General features: G+C 45.8%; 1 protein-coding gene across 3 annotated transcripts in view; it reads left to right on the top strand.

The window, feature by feature from the left end:
- Positions 1 to 24,203, top strand: part of LOC144823924 (uncharacterized) — a 523,537-nt gene that overhangs the window by 435,078 nt on the left and 64,256 nt on the right. For all 3 annotated transcript variants that reach the window (XM_078682843.1, XM_078682842.1, XM_078682844.1), the window contains 2 exons: positions 3,649 to 3,758; positions 15,354 to 15,402. In XM_078682843.1, the coding sequence (XP_078538969.1) occupies positions 3,649 to 3,758; positions 15,354 to 15,402 (159 nt within the window). The remainder of the gene's footprint in view (positions 1 to 3,648; positions 3,759 to 15,353; positions 15,403 to 24,203) is intronic.

Raw genomic sequence — 24,203 nt, 5'->3', positions numbered from 1 at the left:
CTCAGCCCTGCAACTCCACCTTTCGCATTTGGGATGTCAGGCAGCGGTCTGGCATTAACCATCTCTGCCTAACATGGACCTTATTTGAAGCTTTGGGGGCGGGACCTTAACTTATTTAAGACCACTTAACCGTAGGTATACACATTCCTCTTAAAGCATTTCTAAAGTTAAATTCATTGCTGAAGCTGCTTTGTGCACGCCCCTTCTGTGCATTAGTTCCACTTAATATGTAAACAAACCTTCAAAGCACATCTGCCCAGCTTATGTTCATGGTGTGCAGGCCTGCATGAGGGACTCCTCTCTCCGCCGGACCGCTCGAGATATCGTAGGGCCCGATGAACAAATCATTTTAACGGTCAACAATGCTATAATGTGGCCATATAAACGCTTATTGCTGCTTACCACTCTAATTTGAGAAATGGGAAATGCTTTTTGACTCCTTAAATGTAATTCCAAATGTCTACTGATTCTGTGTCAGAAAGGGGCGTGTGGAAGACAACCCTTCAAAATACCTGATAGGTATCATATTTATCAATGTTTTGCAATCAAAGTCAGGTTGTACTTCACTGCAAGTTATTATTTGAAGTTTGGGGATAGACCATGCTTTTAAAAGGACTCATTCAAGTCTGCATTGTGTTAATGCTCAGAATAGGGCATGTCTCGAAGTTCTTGCAGGCTTGAATTACAAATGCTTAGTAGTGCCTCAAGAAGAGGCAGGCCCGTCGCGCTACTGTGGCTGAGGCCGCCATGTTAGAAGCACGTATGGTTAATATGGAGTCTGACAACTGTGAGCGTTTTTAATCATTCATAATTACACAAACACAAATGAATATGCACTGCAGGACAGGTAGTTTTTCAAGTGCTAAATATGGTTATCATGAGAATGAGTAAACAATCTAAATAATTATGTTACCAAACTGACCGCATGATTAATGGTTCATTTCAAATTACACAAACACGTCTAGGTAAAAGTTGCAGACAAAGCTCAGGTTTTCCTCCCTCGGTTTTCAACTAGTAAAACAAGCATTGGCATAGCCAATAGGTCTCGCCTTTAGGACCTTATAAGTGTTTAGCCATGCAACAGCTGATGTTGTTGCACCAATCATATTGTGCTGGATAACTAAACACTTATAAAGTCCCAAAGGCGAGACCTATTGGCTATGGCAATGCATATTCGCGAATTGGTTTATCATCAAAATTTATTAGATAAGTCGTTGTGCAGACTCTAACAGAAAAAGAGCTTAGCTGTGTTTTTCTGCACCCATGACTGGCATCAGGTCAACGGAGAGAACTGTGGGTCTCGGACATCGGTAGCACTGCCAGAGAAGTGTTGTTGGCATCTCGTCAAGGGAATATCCGATACACAAATGCGACTATCCACTGAAGTGCACTTCATAGTGTTTAAGGGATTGCACTTCTGTTTGTCAAAATAAAATTAACAAATAGCTAGAAAAGCCATCAACGCTAGTAAATCCAGCCACACTGCAAAGCTGAAATCCAAGTAGAGGTGCAGCTAGGAAACAACCTTCAAACTTTATGAATTGCGGGGCAGACGATGCTCGCGAAGTGCTCGGGTGTCACGAGTGTCGAGTTAGTTCTGTCACCCACCATCTTTGATGTCCTGTATTCTTTAGATGTGACCGAGCCACTGAATGCCCGAGCCTGATGGCTTGGCTGGTGCACAGGCTCTCAGAGCCCAGGCAAACCTTTGGCTCGACTTGCCCGGTTAATTTGTTGACTCTCCCAGCTCTAGTATTCTTTAGTTAGCAGAGCAAACAGTCTGTGCTCCACTGCTTGTGCCTGATTAGATTAGCTCGGAGTGCTGGTTAGTTTTGTTAGCTAGCTCTTGAAATGGAAAACGAAAAGTGCTAAAGTTTGTGCACTTTCACTCTCAAAGGCTCATCTTTGAGCGTGTGAGACCTCCATGAGACTGGCAGCTCCATTGTCAATAGGGTTTGCGCCTGTTCCGAAATAACATACCGGCCAACTATTCAAGTATAAGATTCTACAAAGGCTGGGACATAATTCCTAAGTAGAACTTTAAATAAAATTGTATGTATTTTTGGCATGGCCTGCCTGAGTTTACTTTAATTATCAGTCATAGGTCATTAGAGCAGCTGTCGAACTGTTTTCTTCTAGCATTTACTGTTTCAAGTATGTCCTGTGAAGGGTAAAAAAAAATACAGGATTTAGGTGATTTTGAAATTTGTGTACCGTCGGGGACACTAAAATACTGCGCATGTGGGTATTAAACTGACCAGGTGGCAAACCAGGTTGGCAGCCACTACTCAGTAGAGCAAGCAGTCTGTGTTCTTTTGCTTTTACCTGTGTAAATTTAACTCTGAAGGTTGATGACTTTGTTGGGTAAAGTGTGTGCACTTTATCCACACACAGGCTCTTGGTGTTTCACTGTGGTACTCTTCACGCAGTCAATTACGAATTATGTAACAATGTCATGTTTCCTTGCGATGGAACATTGTTTTCATCTGAACTTGAATAAAATGGATTTTATATTTCTTTTGAAAACGACACATGGGAACGGGTTGACTGTGTAAGGGGCAGGTTTTGTGAAAAGGAATTTGTGAGAATGATCATTGCAGCTGTTTTTCCTACCTGATGTTTACAGCTGCACCAGAGCATCAGATTCCAATTGTACTGCACTCTTATTTTGGGAGGCGCACAATGTAGGGCACAAAATGCTACAAGGCTGACTTGCTACATGCCTGACTCTACTTTAGCGCACTCCTCATTCATGTCTCCAACACTTGGCAATTGTTTTTATGCCAAACGCGCTCTGTACACAAGGCTGCACTGGGGGATGTCGACTCCTGTCTCGAGCTGTCTAGTAAGTCTCCAGCAGTAGTGCTGTAGGCAGCTTGTCACCAATAAGGCTAACATAATGTGCACTTGTAAAGCGCATGCACACACCTTAGGACGCCTTGGCGCTGGATTACAGATGTTCATTTTGCCAAACTCCTTGGAACTCATTTTATCAATTTCAAAAGGATGAAAGGCTGAGTGAGGCCAACGAGATTTGAAGCTATGCACATGAGATCAAACAGATTCCTGGAGTGGATTCATTAGTCCACTGGGCCACCGGATCTGGCCTCACCAGCTGTGTGACTTATTTTATTTCTGCCCTAGCTTGCCAGCATTTCAGAGGCTCCAGTCTGGAGGGGAACTCTCCCATGTATCTACCTGGCTAGTCTTCCTGGGGATACCCTAGGCTCTATTTATTGATGCCAGACTGCCGAGGAAGCCTTTCCTGTCACAGCACACTTCCCATCCTTACTTGTTGTACAGCACTCTATGGTTCATTCCTAAACGCCAACGATCAGTGCTCCTGCTGTCTTTTCTTCTACCCAATAGATGCTGTTCATGTTTCAGAAATGAAACAATCAGAACGGAAGCTGATGTTCGAAGTCCCTTTTACTTGTAGGAAGGTTATAAGAGCTTTATCCACGTGTCTCAATATCTCTCTTTCTCTCCTTCTCTAACTTCTATTCAGTTACATTCTCATTGTCTCGTCTCACACAGCTACTATGCTTTAATGATTGTTGTCTTCCAATCTTCTGCATCTTTGTCACTGTCCGTTCCCTAACTGCCTCATTCTATGTCACCCTTTTTCTTTCTTCTACTTCCTTGCAGAGAATGAAAGAACAGGCGAAGAGGTTCTCAGATGAGATCAGACAGATTGACCTGGATGTCAACCGAACCTTCCGCAACCACATCATGTTCCGGGACCGCTATGGAGTCAAGTCAGTACTCCCCTCTGCCACCCTCACAGTTTGTCTCTTTGTATGTCAGTGTTGGTACAACCCATGGAATTTGAGCTTCCTTACATAACTGGTAAAAGCACATGATGTAGTTGTTAATGAGTTAAAATCTAGTGAAGCTTTCATTAGACATACTGAGAGATAGACCTGTACACTCTCTTGATTAACTCATGAATGCCAAGTTTCAGCCTGATATACACCTGCGCACATGGAAGGGTTGCAGCATTTTTCTAGTCTGCCATGGTGTCGCTAGAGTCTCTTGCCCCTTTCCACCCGCTTCAGTGCTCTCTAGCAGTGTGTTAAATTGGTTGTAAACAAAAGCAGGTGATATGGTCCTTAGGCCTATGGTGTCCCGCTGATATATTTGTTGGGCTTTGGCCTTTTGTTTAAATGAAGATGGTATATTTCTTGTCATATGTTAGTGTAGCAATTGTTAAAAAGCCACACCTGCATTTGCAGCTGGCTTGTAATGGGCATTTGATACTGTATATGGGATCAGAGAGATCACCCAGGGCAGATTATTTCGTTGAAAGATGTGAATATTTTGCAGTATGGCCTCACTAACCGTATTGTGTTATGGGAAGCAGTAACCGCGTCAGAGACAATCTGTATAGTGGTCTCAAACTAGTTACAATGTGTTCGCCCCAATGTGTTTTTGAGAGCGATGTCAGGTGGTGTTTTATGACAATGGGTGCTTGTACGCTCTGGCTTTGTCTGTGTGGTAAAGAAGTTAACTTCTCCAGACCATGGTGGCAAGGAATCGAGGCAAGAGGCTGGGGGTGTTTACCAGCTTTTCAAATCGATCCATTAGGAATTTCAAACTGAACATTTAAGGCATAACGAATTGTACTCTGATGGTGCTTTGCTAGGGATGTAAGTCCCTTAGGTTATCAGGCAGTACATTGTCTCTTTTTCACTGGTGATATGTTTGCTACCCTCGGCATTAATGTGGGATCTCAGTCCATAGAAAAGAATAGACTCTCCCAGTCGTTTCCAATGAATCGGAGATAATGCTGAACCTTGGCATGCTCGAAACTGAGCATGAACGGGGGTAGATTTAAACTAACTTTTGTTTCTTTGCTGTGTTCCTTCAGAAAGAATATGTGGTCCACCTAGGTCTCTCCTAATTGGCTAGCTGTATGGGTTGATCCAGATATTGGCCAAAGCTAGGGCAAAAATCTAAATCTGCACAGCTAACATTAATCAAATGGCTGACTTTCCCTCACCAGTCATCAATAATTCCTAATCGTTACTAATAAGTATATCTTTTGTGTCGTCCATGTTTTCTATTCTTTAAGCTCATCACCCTATTTAAATCTACGTATCTTTAACTGATGGCTTAAGGAGGTGCTAGATGTCCTCGAGGGCCCATTTTACACTCTTCATAAGTCGCCCATGAGAATCATAATGTTAGGTTTCCTCCATTCAAGAAATGTATTAATGTTTCCAAAGCAAGAGTCTTGCTCAACACAGTTGTACGTCTTCGGAGAGCACCACCCTTCTGCGGTTTTCATGCAGTGTAGACAGTATTTAATATTACTCACTGTAGTAAGATAGGTACTTTGAGAATCAAAGTTAATATTTTCTCCATTGGGTTCCTAAACTACATCACTAGAACTTCAGCATCCTCCATTCGCATATGTGATTGGCTGCTGAGACTGCCCTTCCCCGCTGCCTCTGACCACCTGACTTCTTCCCTCGCATCACTTTATCAAAGATGATGAATAGTAAGACGAAGCAGCGTTGCTTCTTCTCAAACTTGAGTGATATTATTAGGCTGTGCATCAGTGTATGCCCTTCACTTCAAGACACTGCCAGCTTCCACGCTGTTCAATCACCTTAGTTAAAAGATGTTGAAAAAGATTGTTGTCATTGCCCCATGAAGTGCACTGCTGCCATTTTTATGGTCAGTTGTCACCAGACATTTTTGTGAGTATAACCATGAGAAGATCTTTGGCTCTGCCCACATGTTGAAAGTGAGGAGTAAGTGTTTTGATTGGGTACAAGTTTATGTTTCCACATAAAAAAGTGCCTGCCCACCACACAGCTCCGATAATTCTGTTTTACTTATCCAGCTGCTTGTGCTTGAACTTTCAGGGGCACACATGACATTGTAATGCTATTTAAGTGTCACCAATTCCGACACTGCTAGGCTACTAGACAATCAGGCAGCACACGGTCTATCTCAAATTGTTTCAGAATCTATCTACTCACTCGGAAGGGCACATTTTAGACGGCATATTTACCAACAACCCCGGTATCCCTTTGGTCAAAATGTCCCAACTACCCTGGACTGATCATAAAGCTGTACATTTTAAAATCAAAGTAACACAGCCCAACTACCGCATGTCAAAGAGAGAGTCCACTTTTTGTAAAAACCCGACCCTGGCATAAAATACAGAAGAACAACATTGAAGAGTCTCTTGATAAATGCCCTCCTTCACAGGCCGCAGATAATAATGTGTTAGTTGACTGATTTGAGGAAGGGATTAGCTAGGCGGTCAATCAGGTGGCTCCAGAAAAAACCATTAGATTAAGAAGATGCCAGGCGACATTGCCATGGTATGGCCCGGACCTTAAAAACATAAAGTCCAAATGCAGAAGAGTTGAATGACTATGGAGAGCTGATTATAGTAAGGAATTTAAACGGGCATATAACCTAGCCTTAGAAGAATACAAGCAGCCCATTAAAAAAGCTAAGATGGACTATTTCACTACCAGAATTGGGGCCGCTAAGAACTCCTCTAAGGAGCTTTTGAAATCAGTCCAAATCTTGTCCAAGCATCAGCAGGCTAATCAGTTTAGACCTGACCAAACCTTCTGCAACAAGATGGATAATGTGTTCCAAACAAAGGTGCAATTAATTTATGATGACCTCCTTAAGACAGTCCATGATGCCGCTAAAGCTACCCAGGGCCACCTAACCAACTTTCGGGCCCTTACTCAAGAGAATGTGAATAATCTCCTTCTATTAACTAAGTCAGGCTCTCCTAATGATCCCTGCCCCCCTGCTACTCCGCATCTGGCCTCGGGAATAATCTACTACCATTTAGCTCCTCTCCTAACTATCATAATTAAGTCTGGGACCTTCCCGCAGTCCTGGAAGAAAGCCTACATCAGGCCGATCTTGAAAAAGCCTGCCCTTGAACCAACTGAGGTCAATAATTACAGTCCGATATCGTGCTTGCCCATAGCAGATAAAATTCTTGAAAAATAATTAAATAATGAGCTTATTCAACATCTTGACTCTAACAGTCTTTTAGATGCTAGCCAGCATGGCTTCTGACCACGCCATTCTACGGAGTCGGCCTTGATAATGGCCACAGAGGAGATTCGCAGACTGGTGGCTGGGGGGGGCGAGTCGTCCTTATCCTGCTAGACCTATCAGCAGCATTTGACTCTGTGAATCATGCGGTGTTAGTGTGATGGCTGGAGGCCATGGGGATTAATCCCTTCGATGCTCATGATGGAACCCAGCCGTCATGAGCCACGGGTGGCCTGTGCGCATGACGACTGGGTTCCATCACGCCCGCGATTGGAATGTCCAGCACCGGGCTAGAATTCCTGCCGCAGGCAAGGTGTTAAACAGACTGCTCTGGCTCTCCTCTCCTCCTTCCTAGGTTGTAGAGAGCAGAGGATACATTGGGAGAATCTACAATCTGATATTTTCCATCTTCCGTGCGGGGTACCATGAGGATCAGCTCTATAACCGACCCTATTCAACATCTATGTTACCCGCTGGCCAGACTCATCAGAGAGCATGGTTTTACTCTGGTCTCGTATTCCGATGTCATATACATATCAAAAACACCAGAGGTGACAGCCATTAGCTTCAAGAACTGCCTGACTGAAACTATGACTTGGATGAATCACAACTTTCTTAAAATTAACACTGACAAGACGGAGGTTATGGAGTTTGGCAAGGGACTAACCCTGTTGAATCAAACATGGTGACCAACAGAGGCGGTTGAATGTCCCTGCCAAACAACTAATGCTAAGAATCTAGGAGTGATCCTTGATAACCAGCTAAATTTCGCTGGCCAGATCAAACGCCTGACGTCCTCTTGCTTCTTTTTACTGAAGGTCCTACCCAAGATTTTTCCATTCATTCCACAGGAACTTAGGAAAACTGAGGTAGTAGCTCTTATCCTTTCTAAAATAGACTATTGTAATGCCCTATTTTTGGGCATTGACAAGGTGCAGATGGCTAAATTACAATCTCTACAAAACACCGCTGTGCGATTACTATTGAATATTCCTAAAGGTCATCCTACTTCTGCTGGTATCAGGATACTACATTGGTTACCAACTCAACAACAAGTGGAATTCACGGCCCTCTGTCTGGTACATAAAGCATTGTATGTAAGAGGTGCCCTGGATATGCAGATATTGGTACAAATTCCTAATATCCATAGAGCAAGATGGGGCGGCAGGAGTCTATCCCATTCTGCAGCTAAATTGTGGAACAAGATGCCGGCTGCCATGAGGCTACAGCCTAATAGGCAGCTTATAGGAAAATGCTTAAAACCTAGCTGTTTCCCCCAATTAAGTTCACGTCCGAATTGAACAGTTCCCCTCACACCTCCCTACCACCTAGACGCCGCAGAAATCGAGCGCTTTAGAAAACTACTTTACTTACTTACTTACCAACATTATTGTACAGTTCTTTGCTTCCACACTAATCAATATTCATTGGGTGCTATTTACTGGTAATGCTTTGCATTACCATACAACATTCCTTTAAAGCCAGACTTATTATTTTCAAGCATTTCCAATGCTTGTTGTGCCCTTATAGCACACTTGCCTTGTCCAGAAGATTGCGGGACAGAGCATTTACCTGTGTATGGACGTAGTTAGTCATTGTGTGAAGAGATGATTTCATGAAGGATTCAAGGGTGAACACATCACCTCATCGATGCGAAAAAGTGTGTTAACTTAAAGAGGCATCTTCTGCTTTTACATATGTTGCCTTATCAATCAATCAATGGTTTGTATAGCACACATTCGCAACTATAAGGGTCTCAAGGCACTGGGGGTGGCGGGAGAGCTGCTGGTCTGTCTAGGGCGCAGAGGTTCAGTCGGAGAGCCAGGTCTTGATGTCCTTCCTGAATATAGGCAGTGCAGAGATTGCATGAGGTGGAGGGGCTGGCTGTTTCAGGTTTATCCTGCGAGGGAGGAGAAGGATCTTCCTCCGGCTGTGGTTTTGCGGATAGGCGAGACGATAGCCAGGGCCAGTTGGGCAGATCGGGGGGGGTCTCTGGTGGGCGCGTGTAATGTGAGCCAGTAATTGAGTTATGCAGGTCCTGCATCGTGTAGGGCTTTGTAGGCGTTTGTGAGGAGCTTTAAGGTGATTTTATTGTTGACTTGGAGGCAGTGGAGGTCTCTTAGGTGGCTGGAGATCTGGCTGCGGTGGGGATGTTGAGGATGAGTCTGACAGAGACGTTCTGGATGTTCGGCAGTTTTGTGAGGAGTTTCTGGGTGATGCCGGTGAAGAGGGCATTCCCGTAGTCGATTCTGCTGCTGACAAGTGCGTTGGTGACCGTCTTTCCGGACTTGGTGGGGATCCAGTTGAAGATCTTTCGGAGTAGGCGTAGTGTATGGAAGTAGGATGATAAGACAGCATTGATCTAGTGGGCAAGGAGTCCAGGATGATGCTGAGGTTAAGCGCATGGTCTGACGGTGTGGAGGGAGTTCCATGTGCTGCGGGCCACCAGCAGTCATCCCAGGTGGAGGAGGTAGAGCCCATGAGGAGGACTTATGTCTTCTCTGAGTTGAGTTTGAGGCAGCTGTTCCTCATCCAAGCAGTGACAGCCTTCATCCCATCTTAAAAGTTGTTCTTGGCGACTTTGGGTTAGTTGGTGAAGGAGCGAATCAGCTGGGTGCGTTCGGCGTAGGAGACGATGTTGAGTCCATGATTCCTGACGATAGCTGCGAGTGGGGCCATGTAGATGTTGAAAAGCAAGGGGCTCAGGGAGGAGCCCGGAGGTACTCCGCAGCTGATCTCTGTGGGTACCGAGAGGAATGGAGGTAGTCTGACTCTCTGTGTTCAGCCGGTGATGAAGGAGCATATCCATTCCAATGCTTTTTCGCGGATACCGGCGTTGTTGAGTCTTGTGCATTGGGTGCAGTGCGAAATGGTATCGAAGGAAGCTAAGTGTTCCAGGAGGATGAGGGTTGCAGTTTCTCCTCGGTCAAGAAGGGCGTGGATGACATCTGTGGCGGTGAGAAAGGCGGTCTCGGTGCTGTGGTTGCTTCGGAAGCCAGATTGGGAGAGGTCCAAGATGTGGTTCACTTCGATGAACTCGAAGAGTTGGGCTTTGACGGCCTTCTCGATGACCTTGGCTGGGAAGTGGAGAATAGAGATTGGTCTTATCTAAAGGAATATAGTCTATAGCTTGTAGCTGGGGTTGGAATATGAATAGGTCACGTTTGTACTAAAAGCGAACAGTGGTGAGTCTTGAACGAGTGACAGATATACTATTGTTTAGTAGTGTTGAACTTGACACAGTATCTATGCAAGCCGTTTTCAAAGAAAAATGGTTGCTTTTATTTGTCTGTCGGTGAGCTCTGTGTCCCTGCATTATAAAAGGCAGCCCTGGTGAGTATAACCTGTTTGTCAGCCACTTTGTGATCAGTGCTCGTACACTGAAAACATGGAAAGGTAAGTCAACCCTAATATGCCAAGCTAAGAAACAGGATGTCTGCCCTACATTAATTTTATGATGTTGATAATATGAGCCTGATTCACAAAGTCTGGTGTTCGAGTAGGTGTGACATGACCTAGCTTATTCCTGGCATTCAGGAGTACTACAAGAGAAAGGCCAAGAAAAATCTTTGCGAATCAGGCTCAATATCTATTCTATACTAATATAATAAAGAGAGAACCCAAAGCTTTGAGGCGGGTAATCTCAGGAACCACAGCACCAATCACAACACCCAATACAGCGTTGGAAAGGGCAGTTGCAGCAGAAGGACATAGGCTATGCAGACACCCACCATATACATTTAAAAGGTAAAAGAACCGTGCCAGCCAAGTAGTCCCTTGTGGGCGTGTTTGCGATGTGCTGTGGGCGTGTGCTGGGGGCGTGACAAACGCTGGGGGCATGTGGTACGTTCCGCCCTTCATGCCATGTCTCATATCGTGTGCTGGGGGTGTGTGCTGGGGGCGTGGGCGTGTGCGGGGCGCGGGATTACGGAAAACAAATAGTGAGCGTTGTGCCCAATATTTCATTGTTTTTTCTTCCCAGGTTCTGTACATTACAGCTCAGGGTGTCCAACTTGCTCCCTTTAAATACCCCTGCACCCCATAATCATAACCCACCCTTACTCCTTAAAATACCCCAACACCCTTAAACACTAACCCATCTTAACCCTATAAATATACTCTGTACCCCAAATCCCAAACCTATCCCTAAACCCTAAAAATACCCCTGTATCCCAAAACCCAGACCTGCCCTGAACCCTATAAATACGCCTGTACCTCAAAACCCAAACCTACCCCTGAACCCTAAACATACCCCTGTACCCCATAACCCCAACCTAGCCCTGAACCCTAAAAATACCCCTTTACCCCAAAATCCAAACCTACCCCTGAACCCTAAAATACCCCTGTACCCCAAAACCCAAACCTAGCCCTGAACCCTTAAAATACCCCTGTACCCCAAAACCCAAACCTAGCCCTGAACCCTAAAAATACCATTGTACCCCAAAACCCATACCTATCCCCAAACCCTAAAACTACCCCTGTACCCCATAACCCAAAACTATATCTGAACCCTTAAAATACCCAAACACCCCAAAACATATACCTCAGTACCCCAAAACATATACCCCTATACCCATACTTACCTTATCCAAACATTTTAAAAAAACAGGCTTTTACCATTCATGCATTTACAACGAATTTTGTTGTAAATGTATGCGTGGTAAAAGCATTTAAAATGTAATGCCATGCGTTATAATGGCATCACGAAGTCATGGTACTTTCGTAATGAAAGTATGCGGAGTGATGGTATGCGGAAAGAAAGTTGCGGAATAATGGGTGTTTACCCTCCCCCGGTAAGTACTTTGGTGGCACGGCGGCCCACATCTCCAGCAACATACTCATATTTTTTCACCACCGATTTGAAAAATGCACAGGTCTCTCTCATTGATGGCCAGCACCGACATACACTTTTTTTTATTTTTTTGCTCCTCATCTCAACCATGGCTGGCCCAATAGTACCGTGGACTGGGAAAAATGTGATTTGAGAAAAAGACATACTGTCACAGTGCTGGACTGGAAGGGGGGTCGATCGTAATGAGGAGGCGCCCGGACCCTACAGTCATGTCAGTTTCACAGATAATCACGAACCCTTGTGTACTATTTCGGTAGTGTATGCCATTAGCCAGATTCCACCATTGTCGTAACCACCAATTGACCTTTAATAAAAAAAACAAGGACGTAGGTGATAGAGCAGAAAGAGTGTGCCATGGCTTCATAATCATTGGAACTGGGGGGGGGGAAACAAAAAAAAAACAGCTTTATTTATTGGGACCAATCAAGTTTCAACCAAAAAGCTCTTTTATCGGGTTTTCCAGCCCTAGAAAGGTCCAATTTTGATATATGAAGCATCGAAGCATTCCAGTCCCACAACGTCGATGGAGAGACCTCTTTCCAGCGCCTGCAGATCTCACGTCGGGCCACCAGCATTGAGTAGAACAAGAGGTTGTTATTAGTACTACATTTTTTGTCCATTACCCCAAAAATTACCATGCTGAGATCTATATTCACAGTAGAACCTATTGATGATGTTAATATATTGCCTATTGATTGCCAGAAAGATGTTAAGAGTGGGCAATCGTAAAACATGAACATCTGAGGCTGCTACTTGGCCGCATCGGGGACAGGCCACTGGGAAGAAAAATAAGCCCTATGAAGGGTAGTAAAAAGATGGTTTCTGCGTAGCCAGGCAGGTTTAACAATATCCCAAAGAACGTTGCAAGATGTTAGCCAAAGTTCATTCACATTTGCTGCCGGTAGTAAAGAGCCCCACAGCTGGACCGGAAGATGAAATGTTCCGTCTATCTCATCTAGGATTAAATTGTAAAAGTGGGAAACCTCTTTAGACTTTGGTGGGTTGTCAAGTAAGCAAGATTCTAGTTGGCTACTTCCTCCCAAAGGTCGTTGTTGGAGGCGTGTGGAAACCCACTTTTTGTGCTTGCGCCCAGCTTGAGATTTGCAAGAATTTGAGTCTGGAAAGATTGGGGCCTACCTGACTCACTAGATGTTTCCAGGAAAACATTTCCCCTTCAAAAAACAAGTCTCCCCATGTTAAAATTCCAGCATCTTTTAGTGGGCTTATCAGTGCATCCTTAGTCCAGCCCGGCGGAGCAGGAAGGTCCCATATAGGAGAGCCATTAGAGTAGTAGCCTATTTTGGTTATAGTTCTGAGGTTATACCAAGTTCTTGCTAGGCCCTGCAGTACCTTCAGCTTGATTTTCTTAAAGAATTTGGGGTCTCCAAACTTAAATAGAAACCCCAACTGACTTAGACCTTTGCATTGTAATAATGATGAAAACATTAACCCGATACCCTGATCTGATGGAGTTTTAAGTAGCATTCGGGCATGTGTCAGCTGAAAGGCCCAAGCATAAATCTGAATGTCTGGACCGGCCAGGCCACCCTTCTCCCTACGACATCTTAGTTTATTCCAAGAGATTTTAGCAGTCTTGTTCCTCCATACAAATGAGGTAATGTCACTCTGCATCTTAGCTATCAATTTCATATCAAAGTAAAGTGGTAAGCTGTTGAAGATAAAGGTCAGCCTAGGTAGGATAGACATCTTAACTAAGTTTGATCGACCTAGGAGCGTTAATGGAAGATGTCTCCAAGAACTCATTAGTTTCCTACATTCTTTAGCCACCATAGTAAAATTTGAATGGGCGATCAGATTAATGTCCTTTACAATTTTTATGCCTAGATATCTCATGCTGTCACAAGGTTGTACTGGGAGTCTCGGTATTATGCTGTTCCAGGCCATAACCTCAGTCTTTGTGGCGTTAACTTCATAGCCAGAGATGTTACCAAATTGTTGAGCTAGGTTTATGACCGTCGGGAACGCTGTGCTGATATCCGAGGTTATGATCATAAGATCATCAGCATACAAAGATACTTTTTTTTCCCAATCTCTATACTTAAATGGAATGATGTTAATATCATCATGAATTATTTGAGCAAATGGCTCTATATAGATATCGAAAAGTAGAGGGGAAAGCGGGCACCCCTGCCGAGTGCCCCTTGTGATGGTAAATGGTTCCGACAGTCCGCCATTAACCAAGACTGAGGCCATTGGGCTATGGTACAGTAATTCAACCGCTCTGCGAAAGGCCCTTCCCACGCCAAATTTTTCCAAGGCCCCCGACAAGTATACCCAATTGACCCTGTCGAAGGCCTTGGCTGCGTCCAAGGTGAGAATAGCCAAGGATTGCGATGAACTGGTTGCCATATCAATTGCTCCTATTAAATCATATATCAGCTCGTGCAGTTGGCGACCTTTGACAAAGCCCTTTTGGTTAGAATGTAGCACTGCGGGGGCTACCTGCCCCAATCTCTTGGCTAGTAAAGACGCGAAGATCTTATAGTCAGCGTTAAGAACTGAAATTGGGCGATAGGAGCTGCAGGAGGTGGATGCCTTCCCTGGTTTCAGAATAAGCGTAATAGAAGCTTTGTTCCATGATGTAGGGGGTAAATCGCCATCTTCCAGAATTTGATTGAATAACTTGGTGAGGAAGGGAGCGATATCTGCTGCTATATGTTTATATATCTCTGACGGTAGGCCATCCGGGCCCGCCGCCTTTCCAGATTTACTGTTTAATATGGCAGCTGATATCTCTTCAACCGTTATAACCGACATACACTTTTAGACACACCTCCCGCCACAAGTTCTAGAATTGCGAACTTTAGAGCTGGGGAGCTACGTTCGAATCTCGGCATCAGCTCAACATCGTGTGATTCCAGGCAAATTTCTTTGTCTCCCCGTGCCTACCACAAATGAATGTGTTCTTCTGTAATGTAAATGGTGCTCATGCCATGTTGTCGAGTTCGCGCTATATAATATTGCAAGGAAAAATAAAGTAGGGAAACTCGAGTTCACACACTACTGAACGCGCACTCTTAAGTGTATCAGCAGTGCACTGTGAATCGGAGCGTTTCACAGGCCTGTCACAGATAAGAAGTGCCATCAAAACGAAATCCTACAAAACAATATACTACTGGCCGGCAGCATATCATACCCGGATAACTTTGGGACGGGCTGCTAGTTTGTATATAATATGATAGATATTGATGTACGTGGCAATGTACATTGGTGGTTTTTGTAATTACTAGTTATTCATATCAAAAATGAATTTGCTGGCTTTTGTACTGTCATGAAGAGAGGAATCCAAGTAATGAAATTATCCATGGATATCTCTCTAAAAAGCCTTACTGCCACTAACTCAGTAAAAATAGTACACTGTCTACTTGTACATATGTTCTTTGCATGGTATGAGTGTTGTCCACCCTACCAAATGTAACAGTTTTTTCTGTCCTCCCAGGCAACAGGCATTATTTGACGTCCTTTCTGCCTACTCAGTCTACAACACGGTAAGTGTTTCATTGTTCTGTTATAATGAGGAGTTATGCTCACAGCTCGTATGATGTATTGTACTGCAACCAATGTCTGGCAGCAACTTAATATGAAAAGTGTGAGCCCAAATTCCTGGGTTCAAGGACCTGTCTTGTGTTGCGGCTGTTCACAGAAAATATAAGTGAAGCCAAAATAAAGAAAGAAAACTTTCTTTCTTGAGTCCCCTCACTCACCGGAGTTTCCTCACGGTGACATGCTTCATCATTGTGTTGAATCTAAGGTTAAGGGACAATCGATATTTGCCCGGCGGTATCGCCTCTTTGACCCACAAATTATTAATCAATGAAGAGGCAGGCGCTGGAGACGGGAAGGCAAGAAACAAGGTTTATTCTCTCCGGAGGAGAACACAACAATTCAGACAGCAGGTATCGTCATGAGGTGCTCTGCCCGCATCTCTGAGGCCTGGCCTCTTATACACAAGTTTATTACTTTATTACATATTACATATTCATGGCAATGCTTTGATGTACGGAAAGACATTCTCGGAACCCCCGCTCCAAGCCCGTTCCCACACACATATACAGCAGAAGTCCCACCCCGGTCACAACAGGTGATGATTATCGCGCAGCTGGACATTCCGCCGATTCATGGAACGTGGGGGTTTGATCGGATCTCTTAGGGTGGGGGTTTTGATCGATTCGGGGGTCCTTTGAGGAGGGAAGCTTTCTACTGTACGGGGAGGGGCAATAAACAGTATCGGCAGGGCTAGGTGTCGGCCTGGGAACGGGGAGGACGAACGGGCACACAGGAAAAGGGGGTTTGCATCAAAAGGGCCTGGGACCATGAAAGGAATGAAGGGAGGTGTCGTGCTGGGAACAGGATGGGGTTCTGAGGCAGCGCTGCGCTGAAGAGGGGTTTATGTCCCAAGGCATGTGTGAGCGGGGGTTGGTCAGGGTGCGGGCTCTGTGAGGGAGGAGGGCTATGCCGGGGGTCAGTGGCATGAAAAAAAAGGGTTGTTCTGATCGAGGGTGCGCACGACAAAAAGTGTGGCCTCAGGGGAAGAGGCAAGATGGCGCAGATAATGTTTACCAAACCGTACTAATTTTCCACAGTCCTCCCTTTAACATATCCAAGACATCTTGCTGGCCTATTTCCGATTCACGTCGACTGTGGTGATCCTCGGAAAAGAAGTAGGTACCCAGGTGAAGGAGTTATATACATTACATTTTGAAATCTTTCATCTTAGGAGGCGGGTCTATCGATAAAAACTCGTTTGCAGGAGAGTCGTAGTAATGTGATAATAGACAAAAATGATTCTGTAGTGAGAGCATTGAGTACATTTCATAGTTGCTTATAGTCGTTTGGAATGTGAATTGATAGGTCATTAAATATGAGAGTTCTGTTCATGTTACAATGGTGGAGCATAATTAATACAATGGTGGCTGGGAGAGAAATGAGACGTAGCAGAAACGATGATTGAGGGAGTCAATGTTCGAAGTTAATGAGTTCTCAGCATTTTTTGTCGTCTTTTGTTGGCGCTGTGGAGCACCGGCGGTGGAGCTAAGGGTCCAGCTCTATTCGAGGTCCCGCGTTGCAGGGCACGACCTTTTCCTCGTGTTTCTGGTCAAAAAGGTCCTTTTCGCCCTGTGTCCTTTGAGTTGATTGTCAAAAAGGTTCAGATGGAAGAAATGTGCGTGTGAGCAGTCCTTTAGGGTAGGTCGGAGAAAAAAGGGGGGATGGAGCAGGGCCAGATCGGGAACAGACTAGGGGGGCGGAAAAACTTCAGGTAGGCGGGCTCATGACCGAGTTTTGAGAGCGGGGACCTTTCGGCATGCATTAGACATCGAGCAGGGGCATCAGGTCAGCCCTTTCCTCTTATTTTGTCGAAAACAGTGCCTCGTCCTGCAGCTCCTTACTGTCGCGGTCTCGCCCTGGCCAATGTTGCAGATGTTCCATAGTCTGTAGTCAGGCCACGTGCTCCCACATCCGGTCCTTCTTTCCTCCGACAGTCGTACCCTTAAATGAGTTTGAAAAGACAGTCTTTAGAGAATTGGCAGAGGAAGGTAATCACATAAGTCTATTTCTCTCCCAGCTCCAGGTAAATGAGAACGCAATGGTGTTTTCTGCCTGGTCATGGTACGTGATCTGGTGCCTTTTATTGCATTGCAGTTACGTCAGCTCTTCTGACGGAGACCCACCTTCCTAGTACGAGCCTTACAAAGCTATACCGCTCTCCTGGGCTATATATCAAAAACGCAATGTGCTATCACCATGGTCTGATAGGTATCTTTCTGAGAGATGAACATAGGCTAAACATTTTTCATTCTATTAATGCATCCTGCCTTTCAGCTAAACATTTTACTTTCAACAGGGTTTATTGTAACAATTTCTTCACTTTGGTCTAATCTTAATTTTGCAAACATCGTTCTAGTTCCTACATAGCCTCCTACAACCTGACTACTTAATTAAAAAACCGGGGTCTTGTGGAAAACAACTAGGGACATAGAAAAGCTGTAGTAAGGGCGTAAATCGACCCATCTCTTACAACCGGGGGTGAGGGGCAGTTTAAATCTCCCGTCGGGGGCAGTTGATACGAAACTGGGGGTGTTCTGGGAAGATGGGGATGTTTCGATCACCTTTACTGTTTGGGTATTGCGACAATTCGGGACGGGGAAGGTCGCGTTATCTGAGGCATCTTTTTATAACACAGGAGCCGCTGACATGTAGTTTCCTTATTTCGGGTCAGATTAGGGAACCTCAGTCGTCTTACCTGTCCTTTCCCTCTTGGCCAAATCTCGGTTTCATCAATTTAGCAGAAAGGAGAGGTAGTGACACGGCGTCAGGGTGATTTTTTTACTTAGGACAAATTTTGAGCAAATACTCGTGGTATTTGGGGCCAATTGGCGGGGCACTAGGGGTGGCGGTTTGCCAATTTAGGTGCTTAGTCGTTCGGAAGAGCGAGAGAGAGAGAGAGAGAGAGAGATGTGCAACAACAGGCTAAATAGTACACGTGCGACATGGGGAGTGGCCGTGCATTAAGACAGGCTATTCAGCGCATTACGCAACATAAGGCATTACGGGTCTGTGTTAGAATTTTGAAAGCACGCAGTTTGGGATGGACGAGCATTAGGCCGGGTACAGGGGACATGCATCGAGGAAAAAAGGGGGCACCAGTGTGTCGCATTTCTTGCATTCTCGGTCCGTTAATCAGTTAAGTCAACGCGTCAGTCATACACAAACATCATCTCATAGTTTCAGACATACGTGACAGGTGTCCATTCACGCAACATGGATCAAGGGTGATCGCTTTTATCATGTCATAAACTCTATTGGCTCTTTTGGGTAAAAAGAGAGCAGTTTGTGGGTGTGTTTAGGTGCCACCAGGCAGTGTTTGTCCGCTTCGTATATCTGACAGGGCGAGGCTTCAGATCTTCACCATACTTTGGTCGTGATTCCGGTGTGGCCTGTAGAGGGGAAAAAAAGAGGGGAGGGGAGGGGGACAACATTCGAGCATATCAAAAGCACGGGTACGAAAGTCCTTTACTTACCTCATACTCGTCTTATCCCCTCGGGATAGAATCCCTGGGGTTTTTGGTTTCTGGAGCTAAGGGGGGAATGGGGGCAGTACGACTCATAGGCTGTGAGTAGGGAAACGTTAAAGAATCAGAAGCACTTAGTGCGAGGTTTCCAGTTGGTAGGTGTATTTAGCTATTGGGGTCCTTAAACCTCTTTCAACGTTGTGATGTTCTAAGGTTTATCAGCTCTTCGGTCAACTCTGTTCCCTAGTATCTTTGAGTGTCGTATCTTTATAATATTTTATCATTTTACATCGTTTCATTTTACCCAACCTTTATATTCCATCTTTTACACCATTTCGCTTTTACCCATCCCCAGAAGTCGAGGTCTTTCTCCAGGCGCGAGTCCCTGAGTCAGTCGCATATTTGACGGCAGAGTGTCGTGTCTCAGATTCGATCCTCCATCCGGGGCTGGGCAACCATCTTCTATTAACCTTAAAGAGAGAGCAGAGTAGGGTGCACAGAAAAGAACTCTCCCGCCGATCCCATATTTTAAAAAAGCATGCAATATCCGTTCATAGTTTGAGAAACCTTTATTTTGCAAAATCATTCAGCATGTAGATCTATGAAGGTGCAGTCGTACCTGGCTGGACACGGTAATGGCTAAAGTGCGTACAGTAGGGGGTTAATTTGCAGCATTAGAAAACATTAGAAAGGTTTATTCATTCATTCGTAGGAAACTAAAAACGTCTATAAACTGGTCGGGGGATCGGGGGGCATTTATTTCATAGTTTAGAAGCACCGTCAGACTAATCGCAATCAGATTTCCTATATGCATACCGTGTATGTGCGTCATGAGCGAGGTTATACATCAGCTATAAAAAAATATAATACATCGTACATTTGTAATCAACATTTTTTTTTTAACGGAGTCCCTTTATATGTTCGTCGAGTGAATTCTCTTTCTTTCTCGTTAAGCGTACAAAGGGTCAGGTACATGTCTCAGAAAATCAAGCTTTTCTTTATTAGCAAAAAGAAGACACCACGTGGCGTTCGTAAGTTCCTATTGTCACCGGCGCCATTTTGGGCGGGGCCGGGTTAGTCCGGAAGTAGCATCAGAAAAAATGTTTCCTACAACCGGCAGTTGGACCAGAGTCCTTTTCGGCAGTTCGAGAATTCATGCTAACAGAAAGAGTGGCAATGTCATGCTTGTTTTGTTAGCGATCGAGGCAGTTGTTCCTTACCGGAAGCCTGCAGGGGCCGAGGGCTCCTGGGACGTTTGTAGAATCTTCAAGGCTGTGGGGGTGCTGTCGGAGGTGGGGGCTCGTGCTCCGGTGGGCAAGCGCCCGAGTTACGTTGCTGTTCACAGTTACTCTAGCGGCCGATACCCGCCTTCCAGGGGGCCCAGACGCCATTTTGAGGCCTGCAGCGGCCGCCCTTCGTCGTGTCTGCAAGAGTGGAGGAGACCTTTTGGAATGAACCCATGCCCAGTGTTGCGGAAGTATGGCCACCTGCGGTGCATGTTCGGTGCTGTGCAAGTATCGGCACCGTTGCATGTTCGGTGCTGCGCAAGTATCGGCACCGTTGCATGTTCGGTGCTGCGCAAGTATCGGGGCGCCACCATGGTATGTTCGGTGCTACGCAGGTATTGGCACCACCGCCTGGCTGGAGGAGTTCGGCGCTGGGCCGGGGGCTGGGAGACCTCCTATCCGTGGAGGTGGGAGAGGCTCGTCCGCGTCGCCTCTCCCTCCCAGCCCGACCAGGACTGGAGGTATGTACAAGACATCCCGCCGCCCAGAGTTGTCGCGGCCATTGTTCATGACAGAAGTGGCACCGGGCGTGCTGCTGCGGCCATTACGGAGAGGAAAAGAAAGAAGTGTCCTGTCCTTCTCTGGACCGGGCTTCCGGCGGATGTCGGCCGGACGCCCCTTGCTCTGGCCCCATGAACGGGTTCTTTGGCTCATCGGCTGCAGCCGGGTCCAGTTGGCCCCGGTCCCTGGCCATGGGTGGCCGGACCGGGAAGACATGTGGCGGGACTACCTGCAGCTATCCAGGGCTGCTGCGGCCGGACTCCGCTGGCCCCTGCCTCTCCTCCGGCTCCACTCTATGTTATGATTTCCTGACCGGTTGTTGGCAGCAGGGCCCGCCTTATATGGGTTGCCGCCGGCTGGGCGTAACCGTAACCCTGCCCTACTTTGGAAGGTTCCAGAATGGGGGGGGGGCGAATGTTCTGTTGACTTTCATTTCCTAGTTTTACCGTTCTTGTTTCAAACGTTTTCTGTTGTTAGGGCATTATTAAGTGTTATTTGTTTCTTGTTCGTTATGTTAAATAAAAGATCAAGTTCATAAGTGGCCTATGGATTTCGTTTTCTCACTCCTTTCTTTCCAGGTTGTTCCATACTAAAGCTTCTGTTAACAAAAGTTTAAGTACCAAGGTAACACAGGCAGAGGGATGACGCAGATTCATGCATTACGTACACACAAACTCAGACGGGGAGACAGTACAAATATTATATAAAAAGACCCAAGACAAACATAAGACAGTTATTGGCCATAATTATCTCACTTTTATATGCTGCGCATGCTTTTTGTTGGAGCAATGGAGCAGGCTTCAGTTATATGCCTATAAGGACGCGGAAGAAAAGGAGGTAGTAGGTCTTCAGACATAGGCAATATCCCTAGTCCTATCGGCGAAGGATACTTGTGTAACCCTTACCTCGAAATACCCTAAACTTTTCCCTACTTGGCTAAACGTAAGGATGCTTGATCATGTGTGTGTACATTATTCTTTCTGTTTTCATCGGGGTTTGTCGTCTGTCAATTTAGAGCTACACTGGGTTTTCCCGTCTTATCGTTGTTGGATCTATGAGGACTCGAACATGTCGCTGAAGTTGGCTTGGCGAAATCTGTGCCATCGGGCATAATCAAACGTGGTGGTTCTATCTGGCCTGTTCAAGTCAGTCTGATTCATCTTTGTCTCGCGCCTTTTCCCTTTCTGCCGGCCTGTTATTCCTGTCGGTCCTCTGCTCCTATTCACGCTCAGTAGAGTCGGGCATTGGGCTTTCCAGTGGCCGGCATATCTACAAAAAGCACATTGGTTTTGCCCTAAGTCTGGCCGTCCTGTGCGTAGTGTCGGGGGATTACTTTCAGGACGTTGTGTTCTGAGGTCGTCCTGTCGATATGTTCCTTTACCTGGTCTGTCCTCGTCTCTATTCTTTTGTTGCATTGCTTCTTTGCGCCACATACCGAGGCAGTCAAGCATAACGGGCGTTGTCTTATTATCACGCAGGGCTATTTCTAACGTTTCTATTTTATCAAGGTCGAAGGATCCTATCAGTGGCCACTGTTTCTCTTGGCTTTCTTTGGTATACCTGTGCCACAGTTTACTATAGGCTATGGTAACTAATCCATAGTTTTACGAACATGTCTTTATTAGGGGTGCCTTCCAGCGGAGCTAGATGATCCACCTCTAATAAACGGTCCGGGCTGAACCAGCTATCGACCAGTGGGGAGAAGACAGACATGACAGCTCACGACGAGGGACAAAAAGTCAGCACTGCCTATCTTATCACTGCGCGCAAAGACTAGACAGAATATTTCTATTCTACGTTGTTTGCAGGCAGTGAATACCTCATGAACCAATAACAAAAATAACCAATAAAAATAAAATAAAACCAGTGGGGAGAATAAGTAGGCACGTAAAAGTCTGCGTCCTCTACCCTTTCACTATCCGTAAAGAGGAATCTGTTATTTCCTGTTTGCAGACAGAGAATCTCCAGAAAACAATCCGCGAACAGTAGTTCGGGGCCAAAAACAGTTAATCAGTGTGGGAGAGGGAGTCTCCCGAGAATAAGCCGTCAAATAAATAAAAAAACCAGTGGGGGAGAAAAATAGGCACGACGGCTGCGTTTCCTATCCTTCACTGTTTGCAAAAGGGAAAGAGCCTACTGTTTCTCCGTGTGCAGACAGTGAATCTCCAAATGAGTCAACAAAGAGTAATACTAGTATTTTCTGAACAATCAACAATTATTTCGTGATTCGTCGTGTCTACACGACCTTACCCGGACCGTATGGACAGTTTCTTGTCTTCCGAATCCAGCGCCCGATCGTCCTCTTGTCTTTGTATTCCTCGCAGCACTCCTGATGGTTCCCAGTCAGGACCGTAGATCACTCGAGAGAGGTCTGTTCGGAACCAGTGAAGTTCGGATGATCGGCTGCCAGACGAGGGTCTATTGGGCAAGAGCTCTCCCGATCGTTGCAGTCGTTCACTCTGTCGTCAGGACCTCTCCCACTGGATCCACGAGTCGCTGATGGGCCCCACGTTGGGCGCCAATTGTTGAATCTAAGGTTAAGGGACAATCGATATTTGCCCGGCGGTATCGCCTCTTTGACCCACAAATTATTAATCAATGAAGAGGCAGGCGCTGGAGACGGGAAGGCAAGAAACAAGGTTTATTCTCTCCGGAGGAGAACACAACAATTCAGACAGCAGGTATCGTCATGAGGTGCTCTGCCCGCATCTCTGAGGCCTGGCCTCTTATACACAAGTTTATTACTTTATTACATATTACATATTCATGGCAATGCTTTGATGTACGGAAAGACATTCTCGGAACCCCCGCTCCAAGCCCGTTCCCACACACATATACAGCAGAAGTCCCACCCCGGTCACAACAGGTGATGATTATCGCGCAGCTGGACATTCCGCCGATTCATGGAACGTGGGGGTTTGATCGGATCTCTTAGGGTGGGGGTTTTGATCGATTCGGGGGTCCTTTGAGGAGGGAAGCTTTCTAGTGTAAGGGGAAGGGGAATAAACAGTATCGGCAGGGCTAGGTGTCGGCCTGGGAACGGGGAGGACGAACGGGCACACAGGAAAAGGGGGTTTGCATCAAAAGGGCCTGGGACCATGAAAGGAATGAAGGGAGGTGTCGTGCTGGGAACAGGATGGGGTTCTGAGGCAGCGCTGCGCTGAAGAGGGGTTTATGACCCAAGGCATGTGTGAGCGGGGGTTGGTCAGGGTGCGGGCTCTGTGAGGGAGGAGGGCTATGCCGGGGGTCAGTGGCATGAAAAAAAGGGTTGTTCTGATCGAGGGTGCGCACGACAAAAAGTGTGGCCTCAGGGGAGGAGGCAAGATGGCGCAGATAATGTTTACCAAACCGTACTAATTTTCCACAATTGGGGCCATCCCAGTTCTCTACGAAAAGGGGCGTGCTGCGACTTGCGAACTACGTAGGAGCACTTAGTTGTGATGGACTATGTGTGGTGCAAAAAAAGTCGAGTGGAGTGGAGTGGGTGAAAGT

The sequence above is a fragment of the Lissotriton helveticus genome, chromosome 3_1 (genome assembly GCF_964261635.1).
Source record: "Lissotriton helveticus chromosome 3_1, aLisHel1.1, whole genome shotgun sequence".
NCBI classification, from domain to species: domain Eukaryota; kingdom Metazoa; phylum Chordata; class Amphibia; order Caudata; family Salamandridae; genus Lissotriton; species Lissotriton helveticus.
The sequence above is the reverse complement of the archived record's forward strand: the minus strand, read 5'-3'. Positions and strand labels throughout refer to the sequence as shown.